The sequence below is a fragment of the Misgurnus anguillicaudatus genome, chromosome 17 (genome assembly GCF_027580225.2).
Source record: "Misgurnus anguillicaudatus chromosome 17, ASM2758022v2, whole genome shotgun sequence".
Lineage (NCBI taxonomy): Eukaryota > Metazoa > Chordata > Actinopteri > Cypriniformes > Cobitidae > Misgurnus > Misgurnus anguillicaudatus.
Window position 1 is genome coordinate 40116619 of NC_073353.2, and position 18287 is coordinate 40134905.

Here is an 18287-nt window from a genome sequence, read left to right on the forward strand (position 1 = left end):
TAACAGGTGAAAAAAACAAGTGAGATGGGAAAATCTTTATTTTTTTATTTAGTTGCATAATAATTCTGTACACTAATAGTTGCCTAATAACGGTGTACATAGAAATATTCTCTTAAGAAAGACAAAACTTCCCTTTTACTACATAAATGTTCAGGTTTGAGGGTTTGTTAACATTTTGAATTGACCAAGAGCACTTTAGTTGTACAATAACAAAAGTAATCCTCAAAAATACAACCTGCCTAGTAATTGTGCACACGGTGTATATCTTCAACCCTAAAAGGGAGTGTGTACAATTTTTCTTGTAAATCTAAATTTGATCTTTGATAGGAGTTTTTTTTACTGGTTTGCAGGGGTGCGGGAAGATGTTTTAGGTTGGGGGTGCTGTGTACACTCTAAAAAAACAAACGGTGCTATATAGCACCAAAACAATTGCTTTGGATCGTAACGATAGAAGAACCATTTTAGTGCCATATAGCACCGGTGAAGAACCAGTGAAGAACCAGTGAAGCACCAGTGAAGCACCAGTGAAGCACCAGTGTAGAACCATAAAGGGGCCATATAGCACCACATATGGTTCTACATAGCACTATATGGTTCTACACAGGTGCTTCACTGGTGCTTCACTGGTTCTTCACCGGTGCTATATGGCACTAAAATGGTTCTTCTATCGTTACGATCCAAAGCAATTGTTTTGGTGCTATATAGCACCGTTTGTTTTTTTAGAGTGTATCGTTACGATCCAAAGCAACTGTTTTGGTGCTATATAGCACCTTTTGTTTTTTAGAGTGTATATGGATGTAATCAGCTATGACGTCTGTAAATCTTTTTAATTTCCTCTCTAAATGAATTAAAATTAAACTCTCTTGATGTGTCTGCATGTAAAATTCACTTTAGACTTTTGGCAGATTGTTAAGCGCCTGTAGCTGAGTTTCCATCGAAACGTGAAGCGAATATTTTCAAATTTCGCAAAAAAAGAAAAACAAACAAATGTAAACTAGGTGCGTTTCCATCAAGTTGTTCGAGCGAATGACGATGGTATTGGTAATCTAGTAACCAACAGTAATTTAAACAAGGCATGCGTAGAAAATTGAGACATGACTGCATTTAGTTTATGATTGGGCAAGTTATAAATTGATAGTAGGGCAGCAGGGCAGCTTGTAATTGCCAAACTAAATGCTATACACTGAAGAAATGCAGGCCCTAGTAGCAAGGGCATTGCGACGACGTCGAGCCCAATATAAGACGATCAGTCACGTGGGTTTAATGTTTTGCTATGTCATGATTATTCAGCAAATGTGTTTCTATCTCCCATTATTCACATTTACTCTTTTTCGCATAAGTCAAAAACCACCTCAAGAGAGCGTAAACGTTTATTGTGAATTAAGGATTTTTTTTTTAGAAATTTGGGGTTTTCATTACTCGTTTCTTATGTGAAACCTCAAAAATGCGCATAAAATTGGGGTAATGGAAACCCAGCTTGTGACGAGGACACGAGTTCAGCCTCCGCAGTTATCTATACTTTATATTGGCAGATACTAGTTGCACCTCAGTATTTCTGTACCTTGAGAGTAAAGGATTATATTTATTAAAAATGGATGCTGCATTATTGGGAGAATAAAAAGGCCTTTCTGCACTGACTCATAAACACTTTAAATCTGAATAAACACTCTTTGGGCACTTAATTTCCACTTTTTGAAAATTGTCTTATTGAAAATAGAATTAAATTAAGTTTTGATGTGATATGTGATAGAAAAAGAGAGAAGAGCGAGGCCATCAAAAGACGGATTTGAACCGTGGACATTGCGTCAAAGCCAGATCTTACTCACTTCTGTCTGACTAACCGAAGATATTGAATTCTGTGTGTCATTTTTAACTTTATTTTAAAAACCAGACATTGGTGGGTGGAACTACAGCGTTTAACAAGAAGCGATGCTATTTGCACAGAGTATAGAGACCATGAAAAATAATTATAAATGAACCAATTTATGTTGCATTTATGATCCTGTAAAAGGATCAAGGAGTGCTGCAGCTCTGCCACTGTGGCTCTGTATATTTCAGTTGTTTAATGTTGTTATGCATGACCCATTTTCTCACCTAATACATCTGCACTCAATATGTGACAGTCAAGAAAATGTTAACTCTTAGCTATAACTGAAAGAAGTTTTTCTGAATGGAAAAACTATTAAAAATCCATCTCTTCCACAAATACTTGACATAGATATTGACCGCATTTCTTTTCCTTTATTCATAAAAAAGTCCACTAAACGAGGCCATAACTCTAAAACAAGACTAATAAAACCCCATATCGGGCTATTAATTCCCAAACACAGAGTTAAGAGTAAAAGATAAGTATCGCAATGTTCACTCGCTCGACCCTCCTCCTGAGGTTTCCGAGGAATAGGGTGTCGAGTAAGGGAGTAGTATGAAGCCTAGACAGGAATGAGGGAGATGGCTGATGCAGTCTCTTCCCCGTCTCCCTTACTCAACCGGTTTTTGATGACGCTCGGTGGGTATCGAGGTGTAGTCGACTCTGGTTCTTGTAAAGGATTCAGTGCGCCGACATAAACTAACTCTTTCTTTTCTGGCGAAAACTTGTATCTTGTTATAGGCATCTTTTGTACTATTGCCTCCCTATGACACATCGCTTTTATTGTTTCCTAATTAGGGTTGCACAACGATTAATTGCGATCAATCCACAGCAGAACAAAAGTTTTTGTTTACATCATAAATGTATGTGAACTGTGTATAATATATATATATAAATATGCACACATACATGTATAATTTTAAGAAAAAAAAAATATATATATATTATAAATTATAAATATACAAATGTATATAATGACAAATGTAAACATTTCTTACATATATACATGCATGTGTGTGCATTTATTTATACAAAGTTATTATACAGAGTTCACACAAATATATGATGTAAACAAAAACCCCTACTCTGCTATAGATTATCGCGATTAATCGTTATGCATCCTTATTCGTAATCTTTGTAAGTCGCTTTAGACAAAAGTGCATGGTAAATGCCTAAATGTAAAAAGTGAAGTCAATACCGACCCCTCCACATTTTTTACATGCGATGACGCCGTTGGTCTCATAGTCCAGCTGTCTCTCCTGCAGTGAGACGTTCTCTCGTCTTATAAACAGCGTGCTGCCGAGTCAACAACAGATTTATCATTACTATCTTCTTCATCATCAGGTTCATACACAAACAGACAATTAAACCATATTTAATGACTCTTGTTTTACCTGAACGTCTCGCTGACGTTGACATGGTGCATGTTTTCGATGATCTCAATGTCTTCTCCAGAGCAAACAAACACAGCGCACTGTCTGCAGCTCAGACTGATTTGAGATGGAGGTTCTTTTATCATTCCCTTCTGCTGTTTCTTCTTCGTTTTGAGCTTCTCCTCCAATATGGCCTGGGTTTGAAACTCTTTGATCTACTCAAAAAAAAAAAAAAAAATCTGGATTATTTATGTTAACACTGACATAAAGCGTAAGCAATATTAATATAGATGCAGGGTTATGTGTAGTGCTGTACTGAAGAACAAAAGTTGAATCTCACTTTCTTCTCATAGTCGGCTCGATTCATCTTGCACACTTTGGCGATGGCTTTGCTCATCATTTTCTCCCTGTATTCATTAACGCTCTCTCTCTCTGCCACGCCAGATCCCGACTCGGCCACTAGCGTGTAACTGCTGTCCTCAGCTCGCCCTCGACCTCTGGCCTGCAAAGAGGAAAACATCACAACATCTCAGTTAAGATGTGCATCACAATATGTGTCTCTCTTTACATAAATGAGGCTGATAGTATGACCACACCTGAATCATGGCGATCTCATTGGTCACGAGGCCATAGCGTATGACAAAATTACAGTCTGCGATGTCCAGCCCCTCTTCTGCCACAGTGGTGGCGATCAGCAGGTTAATCTCACCTTCGTGAAACTTGTTTAACACATCCCTCTGCTCCGCCTGTAGACAGAGTCAAATAGCCGATAAGGTGAGAACAGCAATTATTTTAAAAATATTTGTAGTTTAAACAAGTTTAAAGTCCACCTGTGGGGAAAATCAAGTTTTTAATGTTGTTATGACTATGTGGTGTTTTCAATATGTTTTAAGATAAACCATGTGGTTTAAAGAGCCTATGTTTTTTATATCACAAAATTGTAACCAATCGCGTCAATGTGCAGGGCGGGACTTTTTTTGTCATACTCATATCATTAACCAGTCCTTCCAGAAAAATGCAGACTTTTTTATGATTGTTGCAGGCAAAAATCCTTGATCTTGCGGCAACTTTTTCTTTAAAGGTGACATAGAATGATTGAACGGGGTATTTATCCTTGTTCTGTGATGTGACATGTAGACCAAAAAATTTTTGTTTGGGTCTGTAATGCCTTAGAAGCTTCATAAAAACCCCTCTCAGATAGCTCTATTAGGGTGGGGGAATTTTAAACAAGTGGTTTTGCACCTATTTGGCTCCCCCTACTGGCTTAACTTGCAATCTCATTACTGATTGGCTGACTTTGCTGCCACTCAAAAAATGTAGCCAATTATTTTAAAGTGGAGGGGCAGTTAGATGCCTGTGATGTCATAAGCATCAGTTTTTCAGATTGGGCTGTTTTCTGGCTGACATTTCTAAAAGAGGAATTTCTAGAGACTGAGATGTTTAGCATCTCTAACACTTTTTGTATGTTTGTGAATGCGAGTAGACTACCATTATTCAACAAAGACAATGTAAAATGGTTTTTCATTCTCTGTCCCCTTTAAAAATGTGATGGAATATGTGGGATATTTTTGTAAGTTTATTGAAATTGCGGGAAATTGCCAAAATTGCAGGAACATGCAAAAACTGTGTGAACTTGCAAAAACTGTTTGCAGCTTTTCATTGATGTTCATGTCGCGTAATTACGTCACTTCCTAACATTCCCATGACAACAGGGGGCATGGCTGCGCATGTGTGAAGTAAATGCAACATTTTTCAACTTTCTGCTAAGATATATATGACTTTTTATACAAAAATGTGGGGATTATAAAATCATGCAAGAAAAATAAAAAATATGCACGTTTAAACCACAACTTCTCGTCTTCCTCCAGTTCTTCTCGACTGAACAAAGAAAGACATCAACATTTTTGATGACATGGTGGTGAGTAAATTATTTGGATTTTTTTAAGAAAATGGACTAATCCTTTAAGCTAGCATTCTGTGGCATGACAGAAATTAAATGCTTTAAGCAAAAAACATGTGCGTCACATTTTTGCTGTTAAGCATGTCAGAAAACATTACTGTGAACATGATTGTTGCTTTTTTAAAAGAAACATAAGGATACAGTAAAGTCATTTATTGTTCTGTGTCATCTGTTTGGCTGAAACAGATGTTAGTTAAACCCAAAAGCAGAAAAATAAGTCACTGAGTTTAAGATGGCTCTTACAGGGGTCATTGGTTTCACCAGGCTCTGATCTCCTCCACCAATCAGATATTTGGCTCTGACTCCAATTTCATCAAACTTGGGGTTTTCTTGAATCCATTGGCAGAGCGCGATGGCGCTGAGACGAGTCTGTGTGAACATGATGCCTCTCGCCTTCTCCCTGCTGCTAAATTCCTTCAGGATGTTTGCTTTTAGCTGCGCTAGAATATTATTTTCATATTGCGGCTTTCCCATCAGCTCCTGCAGCTTTGCTTTTTTGTCTGTTGTGCAAAAGAAAAGAGCATAAGGGACATTAGAGAGAAATTAAAGGCTAAAATCTGTGCATTTGCTGAAGCTTTGCTAGATTCTGGAGAACATCTGCTGGATGAGTTGTTGTGATTATTTACCTTTAAACAAATTGAAGAGGAATCGCTCTGTGTCTGTGATCGTAATATTATCTTCACTATCAGGAGTGGATTTTGTCTTGAGCTCTTCTGTGTGATATTTGTCGAGAAAGCAGAAAGCGTCTGACATGCGTAGGGTGTTACTCTGATGAAGAGCCTCGTTGTATTGACGGAGATGCTCTGCACACACGCGGACCTTCTGGTTCTCTTCTTTAGCAGCTGTTGAGAAACAAACACATACCTGTTAGATATATATATTTTTAAAAACAGTCAATGATCAGGGCAGATTATATCCTGGCAATTCAAAGGGGCGGGAAAAAGCATCAGAACTCATGCTGTGTGATTTTTTTTTTTTAATGGGTGACAATGAAGATATTTAATATTACCAAGATGCATCATGATATAAATGCAGGAGATTGCAATGGTCAATATGGCCACTCTAGTCCCGCCTTCCTGTAAAGAGAGCCAATCATCAACTGTTATAGAATGACGTGCCCTGTTGGAGGGACTTTGTGCATGCGCAGTATATGACAGTCTTGTAACAAGACCTGGAGGCATTGCAAACATAATGGCACGACTTCCTTACAGGGGCCATGGCATGAAAATCTGACCTTTTCCATGTTTAAGTGCTATGATTGGGTCCCTGGTGCTTCTATCAACCTAGACAATGTGAAAAAGATCAACCCAGTAACTTAGTTTTGGGAAACCATTCTCTATAAGCACATGAAAAATAGGTTGTTGAAATTTGGCTCTCCTTATGATGTCATAAGGAGATCTTACTATAATAATACCACCCCTTAATCTGCATTATCCAATCACAGCACTGCCATTTAATGCAGAGAGAGAGAGAGAGAGAGAGAGAGAGAGAGAATAATTCACAGCACAATTAAGTTTCAATTACAACAAACGACCATCATTGTGATCAGTGTTTGAATTTCATCAGCTCATTTGCATTTAAAAGGACACACCCAAAACGGCACATTTTTGCACACACCTACAAAGTGGCAAGTTTAACATGCTATAAATTATTTATATGGTATTTTGAGATAAAACTTCCCATATGTACCAAGGAGGATTAGGGCCAAGCTAAAACAAAAAAACAAAACCATCCCGATTAAAGTCATCAAAATGCGAGAATAAAGTCATTATTTAATGAGAAAAAAGTCAGAATAAATATAATTTAGAGAATAAAGTCGTTATTTAACGAGAATAAAGTCGTTATTTGACGAGAATCAAGTCGTTATTTAAGGGGAATCAAGTCGTTATTTAAGGGGAATCAAGTCGTTATTTAACGGGAATCAAGTCGTTATTTAACGGGAATCAAGTCGTTATTTAACGCGAATCAAGTCGTTATTTAACGCGAATCAAGTCGTTATTTAACGCGAATCAAGTCGTTATTTAACGCGAATCAAGTCGTTATTTAACGCGAATCAAGTCGTTATTTAACGCGAATCAAGTCGTTATTTAACGCGAATCAAGTCGTTATTTAACGCGAATCAAGTCGTTATTTAACGCGAATCAAGTCGTTATTTAACGCGAATCAAGTCGTTATTTAACGCGAATCAAGTCGTTATTAAACGCGAATCAAGTCGTTATTAAACGCGAATCAAGTCGTTATTTAACGCGAATCAAGTCGTTATTTAACGCGAATCAAGTCGTTATTTAACGCGAATCAAGTCGTTATTTAACGCGAATCAAGTCGTTATTTAACGCGAATCAAGTCGTTATTTAACGCGAATCAAGTCGTTATTTAACGCGAATCAAGTCGTTATTTAACGCGAATCAAGTCGTTATTTAACGCGAATCAAGTCGTTATTTAACGCGAATCAAGTCGTTATTTAACGCGAATCAAGTCGTTATTTAACGCGAATCAAGTCGTTATTAAACGCGAATCAAGTCGTTATTAAACGCGAATCAAGTCGTTATTAAACGCGAATCAAGTCGTTATTTAACGCGAATCAAGTCGTTATTTAACGCGAATCAAGTCGTTATTTAACGCGAATCAAGTCGTTATTTAACGCGAATCAAGTCGTTATTTAACGCGAATCAAGTCGTTATTTAACGCGAATCAAGTCGTTATTTAACGCGAATCAAGTCGTTATTTAACGCGAATCAAGTCGTTATTTAACGCGAATCAAGTCGTTATTTAACGCGAATCAAGTCGTTATTTAACGCGAATCAAGTCGTTATTTAACGCGAATCAAGTCGTTACAAAGTAAAGAATAAGCCGAAACTGAATATATTGACTTCATTCTTGAAACATAACGACTTTATTCTCTAAATTATATTTATTCGGACTTTTTTCTCATTAAATAATGACTTTAATCTCGCATTTTTATGACTTTAATCTCAAGATGGTTTTATTATTTTATTTTACCCTGGCCCTAATCCTCCTCGGTACATATGTGCTCTGGGGACACCAAAGATTTATTTGACATCTAAAAAAAGTGACATGGCCCCTTTAAAAAGACTTTGATAACAATGACAACAGAATTTCATTTTGGACGCTCTGCAATTCTAGGACTTTATTATGATATAATAATTTGAAACAAGGAGTAAAAAGTATTATCTGTTGATATTGGTAGATGTCATTCTAAGTAATTGAATATTGGGATGATTGGCATATAAATTTTGTATCAGTGCATTCCTAATATACAACCTATGACTTTCATAGATTTAGAATCAAATAACACTGTCTTCATTTTATAAATTAAATATAATTATATACAGGGTGCGATTTGCCGGGGGGGATGCGTGGGATTTCCCCCTTTCTGGTCAATGTATCCCTGCCTCTGCTTAATTATTTTTATCCCCGGTGGGGATAAATTTATCCCTCTCTCAAAGTGATCAGTGCTACTACACTAGTGGCGAGACGGATCACAAAACTTATCACGGATCCGTGGTTTGATTAAAGTCAATTTTGTTTTAAAATGCGCTACTTTGGCTGGCTCTGATACAGCTGCCGCGCAGCATTTCTGTATTCACCACTCTGAAGACTTGATCAATGCCCCGCCCACGGCGCTATCTGATTGGTTACAGACCAGGTTACATCTCACGAGTAATAGCCTATCAACACTTGCGAGATGGTTATGGAGCTGTGTGTCGAAAAGATGAAATGCAGCATATTCAGCCGCATATTAATAAAGCGGGAATAAAGATCACAATCTGATTATCTGTTTATGATGACAAGCAGAGTTAGTGTCCCAGTCACACCATTGAGAATGGCAGAAGTTACACACATGATAAATGCCGGTGAGGCGTTTAGCGAGGCGCGGGCGCGTCCAGTTTGCGCAAATGAGGCTAAAGTGACTAACACATAATGCATCTGACTTTTCTATAATTTCACTGTAAATCACTGTAAAGCATCGCGGTGTAAAGTTAATGTTATTACTTTAAAAGCAGCATTAAAACGGTTTCTACTGTAATGGTTTAACTTTGCAATCAATACATTGTTCATATTTATGTTTAAGTTGACACTACATTGTGCCATATAGTTTTGCCATTCAAGATTTAATTATTGCGTGTTTTTTCGTTGTGCATGATCAAAGTTCATATGTGTGGGGAAAAAAAAAGCTATTACAGTAAAAATATTGCGTTAGGCTGCTTCATGAGTTAATAAGAAAAAAGATTTTACAATTCCTGCAAATGCAGTGATGAGTTCATGTTCTCATGATTTATTTTATGAATTAAAATGTTTTAAAATGTGCTGTGGACAGAGACGCATTATGTCAAGAATTATAAAAAATCGTCAATAAGCTCATAATTTGTGCTAAAATAGTATAAATCTTTAGTTTTAAAACTATTTTGACAAGCTGGTTATATTTTTATGTTTCTGCGCAAGTTCAGCAGACAGTGAGGTTCGGGTTTGTTCCGATCAGAGCTCGTGAGTGGGGAGCGCATTTCTGAATATTAGAAATATTTAAATTAGAAAAATATTTTTAAAAATAATAATATTATAATGGATTTTTGTTTAGGTCGGACAATAATTACCAAATTTCTCTCTCATATTGCTCTTCATAACCACTGAAAACAATCAAAAAAGTTAAAACTAGTGGTGGGTACAAAATGACTCATGACGAAATATGGTGGGTACCCACCGTCGCCGAAATCGACGCCTATGAAAACATCCCCCCCTCTGTTTTTTTCACAAATCGCACCCTGATTATATATATTTTTTAAAGCTATAGAAGTGATTTGCTTATGTCTTTTATGTTTGACTAACATAATGACACAAACATAAGCAGATTTATGTACTGTCTCTTTAAGACCAGATAAACACGGACCCAGATAGCCTACTGACTTCTTTCTGAACTGTTTACGTTCATTTAAGACCTAATAACTGATCGTTTTCATGAGAAGACTGTGGTATAAGATAATTGTTTTGTCCTGTAATGCGAAGAGAGATTCCATGTTCACGCTCTTTTTTTAAAAAAAAGTGCCTCTCTGTGCGTGTGCTTTTAACTGCGTTACCATTGGAGTATGTGTATGTCTGTGTGCACAGAAAACAGCTCACTTTAACATCTTCTTGCGCTCAAATTGTTAAAAATCACTTGAATTTTAATGATGTGTATTTATTAAAGCGATTATTATAATGTAGGCTATGTATTTTTTTCTGATTTCACACAAAATATTTGTGTCTCTCTTTTGTGTCCCTTAAATATTTATCAGTAGTTGTCCGATCACAGTTTTGTTATGTCTAGTTATTTCTTCTATGTGCCATTAATAGATTTTTTCCTTGGTTTTGTAGTGTTTTTATAGGGATTAATAGGCTGCATTGCAAGCATTTAATTTCTAAAAAGTTCATGCCTACTTTGTGTTGCACAGATAGTTTTGATAAATTAGTTCTACTAGAGTCATTATGTAAATCTTTTTTTTGTCTGGAACGTAAACAACTTTCCATATCCTGCATATATATAAGGAAATAAAAAACTGCATTTATCCTTCGATTGTATTCTGCAAAGTAATACCAAAGTCTTTATAAGGAAGTCGTGTCAGTGCGCCCCGCCATATTTGCAATGTCTTCCGGTCTTGCTGATTCAAGACTTGATCGGTCAGATACTGTGCATGTGCAAAGTCCTTCCCCCCCAATGATATTTTTTAACAGTTGGTGATTGGCTCTTTTTACTGGAAGGCATGACTAGAGCGGCCATACTGACCATTCAGATTAATACCAGTGATGCATCTTGTTGAATATATTTAATATCTTTGGTAAAGCTCGAGTTGTCTTACCATTTTGCTCTTTCTGTACAACCCATTGTTCATAGTTTTGTGTGCCAGGTTCACAGAGAGGCTTCAGCTCGGCATGTGTGTGGATTTCATCCATAATTTTTTTGATGACGTCTCCAAATGGATCCTTTAACATGATACAGAAACAAACCACTTTACATATTTTACAATATTGCATCTCTTTATTAAATGAAGTAACTCACATATTGGTGTTTAGTTTAATATAAAATCATAAAAATAAGCAGATTTTTAAATTTCTAAGATTTCCTAAATGTTGCTAGGATGTTATTTATGGTTGTTAGGTGGTTGCTTACTTTTAAAAGCAATTAGTGTTAAAAGCGTAATGAAAAAGAAAGTGTTTAATTTCTATGTCGCTAACAGAAATGAAATAATTTATGTGTAATTATTTAGTATTAAACAGCCCAATCTGCCATGCCCTGACCCGTTTTAGACCATACAGACCAATATTAGAGAGTCTTTGGTAATGACACAGAAATCAGACACTTCACCTATCCAACTTTTTTTGGAAATTATGAGACATGAGCGGAAATACCTCCTTCCTCTCTTCTGCTATTGCAATCCTTTTATAAGGCTTTTTTGGCTCCTCCTCAGAATTTTTTGTTTTAATTGTAAAGGCGTCCAGATTTCCGCAGATCTGTAATACATCAATATAATGAGACACATACTGATGAACTCCAGATGAATAACAGATGACCACAGTTACACTCCAAAGCACCTCTGTCCGACACATGAAAGTGCTCGGGTCAAACACATTGACCCTGAACAATACTGCTACCCAGAGAAACAAGCAAATCACTGCTACAGATTCATGGTAAAACATAGTAATAATGGAAACGCAGGGTCTAAATAAAGCTTTAAATAATTCTTCTTCTGGACAGAAAAGCATGCAAGGCATGCAGAGGTTTATGTGTCCTCGGGCGCTGGGGCCATGTGGAACATTGGAAACAGCTTGTAGATTAGTTAGAGAGATTTGAGATGTTGGAGAGGGGTATGTGTGAAAAAAAAACGTTCGGAAAGTGTTAATTCAGGAAAAGGAGACTCTTTTACTGTAGTTATCTCCTATGTGCATAAGTGGTTTCCTGTACGTGTGTTTTTGACATTGGGTGGGCACTGTGTATATGGTTGAAGTTTATCTCATACTAGAAAAATATAGTACACTTTTTTTTCGCATTTTCTGCTGACCAGCATTGTAGCCAGATGTTGCCGCATACGACTACTGAATAATGGGAAACTTTTTAACTCTTTCGCCACCAGCATTTTTCATGATTTTAACAAAAGTTTAATGCCTTCCAGAAAATGCTCCTTTTTAAATATATAAACATACAATATATGAAATAAAAGAACAGACCCTCTGCTTTCAAACAAAAAAATCTGTTTCATCCTACCTTCTTGTGTTCTGTTTTTATCACCTCTCAAATATGTGTAGGTTTCATCAAAAACACAAAATTTTTTGCAAAAAGCTGAGATAATTCCATTTTTGTGAAGGACTTTTGATAGAGATCAGATGCAGAGCGATCTTTAAAACATACATGGACATACAGCTGTTTGCCCTAGAGCAATACTTCCGGTTTTTATAAGTTGCGGAATAGCGCCTGGTGGATAATAGCGGTATTGCAGATTGACGAGATAACTCGTCAATGGCGGGGAAAGAGTTAAAATGAAAATACTCTCACACATGCAGTAAGCACAATAAAACGAGTGCTCTGGTTATTCTTTCTGTCTTCTGAAGATGGTTTGTGAACAACCTGCAATTTTTAAAGGAGAAATTAATGAATACATGAAAATTCTCTGTTTACAGCCCTCATGCCACAACGGATGTCTATGACTTGCTTTCTCTAGTTAAAAAAAGTCATTTAATATTAAAATGCCATAATGTTATTTTCTATATGGGGGTTAACATGAAGAAACTCCTTAAAGCACATACTGTACATCCATACATTATTTTAATAACATTTCCTCTTTTCCCGCCATTGACAAGGCAGATAGGTTAGTTAGGCTGTTTTCATTTAAACTACTTGTAAATGACTTAATGCTTATTTAAAAAAACACTTCCCTGCCAATAACGAGTTTTATGGCAATCTGTACTATTATCCACCAGGTGGCGCTCTTACCAACTTGTAAAACACTGAAGCAACCCCATATGCTGCGTTTACACCAGCCGCGGTAGAGGCGTCAAGCGCGAGTTATTTCAATGTTAAGTCAACGTCAAGAGACGTTGATGTGCGTCTGAAGGTCTCACGGCGCGGTAGACGCAATTCCACCTCATTCGAAAATCCGCCAAAGTTCAAATTTTTTAACTCGGGCGTCAGCCGCAAATTCGCGCTAAACGCAAAATGTACAAAAAGCACCATTCGCGCGTATCCTGCCCGACGCTCAATTCATGCCATTCACAATGGTGCTTTTTGTACATTTTGCGTTTAGCGCGAATTTGCGGCTGACGCCCGAGTTAAAAAATTTGAACCTTGGCGGATCTTCGCGCCGCGTTAACCAATCAGGAGCCTGCTTCCTGCTGTGGCAGCAGCCCCGCCCCGAGTCACTCATTCAACATGAAGGAACGCTTGATATTGTCCGTGAGCAGTCACCAGGAGCTATATGACACAAGTTCTTATTTCTACAGAGACAGGAATAAAAAGGACCTCGCTTGGAAGAGTGTCAGTGAGGACTTTGGGCAACCTGGTAAGTTGTAAATACACATTTCACTTTTGAGTCACGTGACGTTTATCGACCCGTGCCATTTATTTTCCCCCTACAGTAAGGTTACCAAATACAAACCGGTAACTCTGTCGATAAATGCACAATCAACATCAGCCATCCTGCAAACAGACAACCGCATAGCACTTGCCCCTCCCACAAGAAGCATTTTTTTTACATTTTTACATTTTTTTACATTACATTTTTAGGTTGTAAATTGTAAAGCACTCTCCTATTCCCCTCTTTGCAATCCGCTCATGCAGAGCTTCCTTGTCCAACGGATCTCAAATGCCATAGGGAATTAACAAAAATATCATGCTGATATACACTTGTATCATAATGCAAAACTACCAAAAACATCAGATCCTAACAATCGGAGATGATCAGACATGGTCAGGGATTTTTTTTACGAATCATTTATATTGATGTCTATAATTTCGTGAGCCTGGAGACTGCTGTGTACACTGTGAGTTTATACATATTTAGCTTTAATTTGCAATATGAATAAATAGTGCTCATAATTGGCTGTTTAAATAATATCTTCTATTAAAATAAATGGGGACTTGGACCAGGAAATGGTATTCCTTACTTCATGACTTAAGCCGATATCTCTTAGCATCACTTACTCAGAGAACAAGGTTTCTTTACCTGTAAAATGTGTTCTTCTGCTTTCTGTTGGGTTTTGGCTCCTCCCACACCAGGTGAGGCGGTCAGGCCCAGAATCTGAGGAATGGGAACCGGGTCTTTTTGCTGCTTCACCAGTTGCTGGTTTCGATGTTTTTGTTTCAGGTAGCGAATCATGATATGATTATACACACCGCCCTTCTGCGTGTGGTGACATTCATCAATGACCATCAGGGTAAACTCTGCAGGTGTAACAAAATAAATCCTGTTTAATTTACTTTAAAATGAATATAAAACACATCCAGTTAGCTATGCTGCAATTCTTCTACTAGATTAGTAGAGTGGTTTATATAATGCTGCGTACACACCAAACACGAAGCATTGCGTTTCTCATTCACAGTGCTGAAGGAAAATGAGAGTGAACCCTTGAATTTAATAGCTTGTTGAACCTCCTTTGGCAGCAATTACTTCAAGCAAGCGTTTTTTTTCTGAATCATACTTGCACATCATTCAGAAGAAATGTTTTGCCTATTCCCCTTTTACAAAATTGCTTCAACTCTCTTGAGGTCATTCCACAGGCTCTGACTAGGCCACTCCAAATGGCACATTTTGTTTTTCGTGAGCCATTATGTGGTGGATTCACTTCAATGCTTAAGGTCATTGTCCTGCTGCATCAACCAACTTCTACTGAGCCTCAACTGGCAGACAGCCGTCCTGACATTATCCTGTAGGATATTTTGTTAAACCTGGGAATTAATTTTCCCCTTGATGATGGCAAGTGGTCCAGGCCCTAAGGCAGCAAAGCAGTACCAAATAATGATGTTCCCTCCACTATACTTCACTGTTGGGATGATGTTTTGATATCGGTAAGCTGTGCCCTTTTTGCGGCATAGTACTTTTCCCAGAAAAAACTTGTGGGTTCTGCTTTACTTGAATGAGTATTTTGCGTTGTGTCATCTTGGTTGTGCACCCTCTTCTAGGACGGATAGCTACAGTAATAAACAGTCTCCATTTATAGACTATTTGTCAAACTGTCGACTGATCTAAACATTTTGGTATTGTTTTGTATCCCTTTTTAGCCTTATGGAGTGCAACAACTCTTAATTGGATATCTTTAGAGAGCTCCTTCTTGCGAGGTATGGTTCATAAGAGCTGATGCTTCTTAAGGACAGCAATCTCAAAATGTTTGTGTCTTTTTATTAATCAAAGTAGCACTAAACCACACCTTTAAACTCATTTTATTTCATACACAAATTAGTTTTTAATAAAGTAATTTGTATATGGGTTTACTTAGATTTTCCTCCAGCACTGTGAATGTTTAATGGGTGTTTTAAAAAAACTAGAATTATTTGTGTGTCTGTGTTGTCAGCTTATGCACATTGTCTTTGTCTTTTGTTGTGACCTAGATGAGGATCAGATCACATTTTAATAGCAAATCACTGTTGAGACCAGTTTATTTATAGGGGTTCACATACTTTTTCTTGCCACTGTATATGACACTTAATCGTAGGACTGCATGACAATTATAATCAACCAAAAACTTATCTCTATACTTAGATAATACATACAGTAGTTAAGTTATATAATACATAGTTGATAAATCTAGCATAAACTATATGCTATAATATATATTTATGTTATATATTATGAAATATAAAGAACGAAAGAGATTAATAACAAAAACCCTGGGTCAGTTTTGCCAAAGTCTTTTTAAGAATATCATGTCACTGTACCGCCAAATTTGCAACGCCCCCAGGTCTTGTCCCTCCCCAAGAGGTTGTCATTCTTTAACGGTTGACGATTGGCTCTTTTTACCATTCTGAGTGTTGCGATCCCACCCATTCATTGCACTACCAGTGACGCATCTTGTTAGCAATAAATTTCTTTGGTTTTGCCCAACATGTGTTTCTAATCAACAAAGGCACAAAACCCTATCTGGCTGCACACCTCCAGTCCACTCCCTTCGTCTCAGTTTACAGTGTTTTTATCACGCTGCTTTTTTACGTTCCCAGGGATTTACAATAAACGGTGGAAGTCTGCATTTCACAGACCTGACAAAGGCGGTGGGTGATGGGGGCTCTGCCCACCTGGCCCCTGAGGGCCACACTAGGACATGCAATGGACAAGAGCCAATGACAGCAAATCTCCATTGAATTTGATCAGCCAGAGAACCGATCAGCAGTTGATGACTGAAACAGACACGTGGCCCATACGTCAAAAAAGAAAAGGGTGTAAGAGCCAAAAAGGGAAAAAACAAACAGCATATGCCGCGGGGGGAATTTTCACCTTGCAGTGAACGATGCCAGACAAACTCACAAGAGAGTCGAACCTGCCGCCAAAGACTGACGGGGAGGAAAACTGTCACAAGAAACCTCTAAGGAGCGACGTCGGTCTCATTTCCTTTTCTAGCAGAAGGTGAAAGTGAACTAGACCAAAAAAAACTGTTGGTGTTACAGAAAAGTAATACTATCAACGGTCACTGCAGTAGTGTTCAGTGAGCGATGCAAAATGTAACATACGCGATAATTTGACTCCGTCCTCGTCGCCATTCTTGGCTTTGGCCAAGGAGTTTTCCAGAATCTGTGCCGTGCAGATGATGATGTCATTTTGCTCCACAATTTGTGGGAAGGAGATTTTGAGCTGCGATGCACCACTGACCGGTTTCACAGAGTATTTGTGCTGTAGAAACTTCCCAAACTCGGCCTTGTAGTGCTGCTCAACCAGGGGCACCTGGAAAAATGTAAACATGTATAATTAGAGAAAGAAAGTTTGTCAAGGCAACTTTTTGATGTTACAAAGCTTTGACACCAAATGTAAAGGTTTATAAATCTAAGTGTCAATAAAGTAGATTGTATAGGCACACAGAATGGGTTTTTTGAGTTGTTACTGGTTTATTTTGAGTCATGCTTAGGGCATCTCTGTTACTAATATAGCGTGCCGTACACATTTAAAATAAGCTGGAGGTCTGTGCTGTGTTGGGAGCTTTAATAAAATATTTGGTTTTTGATTACCCCCACTGTGGTTTTAAGAACCAAATGTCAGAAACAGACATTGAGATCTTAGTTTTTTATTAAAGGTCCCTAAAAGGTCCCTGAAAAAATCAACCAAGACCAGCAAAAGCTGGTTTTAGATGGTCTCCCAGCTTGGTTTTAGCTGGTTCTGCTGGTGTAGCAAGCTGGTCTAGGTGTGTTTCGGTCACTTTTTAAGCTGGTCTAGCTGTGTCTTGGTCACTTTTTAAGCTGCTCTAGCTATCTTTTTGTCACTTTTTAAGCTGGTCTAGCGTTGTGGTCACTTTTTAAGCTGGTCTAGCTTTGTCTCATTCACTTTTTAAGCTGGTCTAGCTGTGTTGTGGTCACTTTTTAAGATGGTGTAGCTGTGTTTTGGTTTCTTTTTAAGCTGGTCTAGAGTGTCTTGGTCACTTTTTAAGCTGGTCTAGCTGTGTTGTGGTCACTTTTTAAGATGGTGTAGCTGTGTTTTGGTTTCTTTTTAAGCTGGTCTAGAGTGTCTTGGTCACTTTTTATGCTGGTCTAGCTGTGTTTTGGTCACTTTTTAAGATGGTGTAGCTGTGTTTTGGTTTCTTTTTAAGCTGGTCTAGAGTGTCTTGGTCACTTTTTATGCTGGTATAGCTGTGTTGTGGTCACTTTTTAAGATGGTGTAGCTGTGTTTTGGTTTCTTTTTAAGCTGGTCTAACTGTGTTGTGGTCACTTTTTAAGATGGTGTAGCTGTGTTTTGGTTTCTTTTTAAGCTGGTCTAGCTTTGTCTCGTTCACTTTTTAAGCTGCTCTAGCTGTGTTGTGGTCACTTTTTAAGATGGTGTAGCTGTGTTTTGGTTTCTTTTTAAGCTGGTCTAGAGTGTCTTGGTCACTTTTTAAGCTGGTCTAGCTGTGTTTTGGTCACTTTTTA

At 37.7% G+C, this 18287-nt stretch overlaps 1 protein-coding gene across 1 annotated transcript in view; it reads right to left on the bottom strand.

The window, feature by feature from the left end:
* ifih1 (interferon induced with helicase C domain 1) overlaps positions 1-18287 on the bottom strand; it is a 36358-nt gene that overhangs the window by 2809 nt on the left and 15262 nt on the right. The window contains exons 6-15 of the mRNA XM_055216276.2: positions 16905-17115; positions 14410-14627; positions 11603-11704; positions 11053-11176; positions 5827-6042; positions 5444-5700; positions 3837-3986; positions 3581-3742; positions 3262-3455; positions 3070-3163 (exon numbers count right to left, since the gene is read on the bottom strand). Of these exons, the coding sequence (XP_055072251.2) occupies positions 3070-3163; positions 3262-3455; positions 3581-3742; positions 3837-3986; positions 5444-5700; positions 5827-6042; positions 11053-11176; positions 11603-11704; positions 14410-14627; positions 16905-17115 (1728 nt within the window). The remainder of the gene's footprint in view (positions 1-3069; positions 3164-3261; positions 3456-3580; positions 3743-3836; positions 3987-5443; positions 5701-5826; positions 6043-11052; positions 11177-11602; positions 11705-14409; positions 14628-16904; positions 17116-18287) is intronic.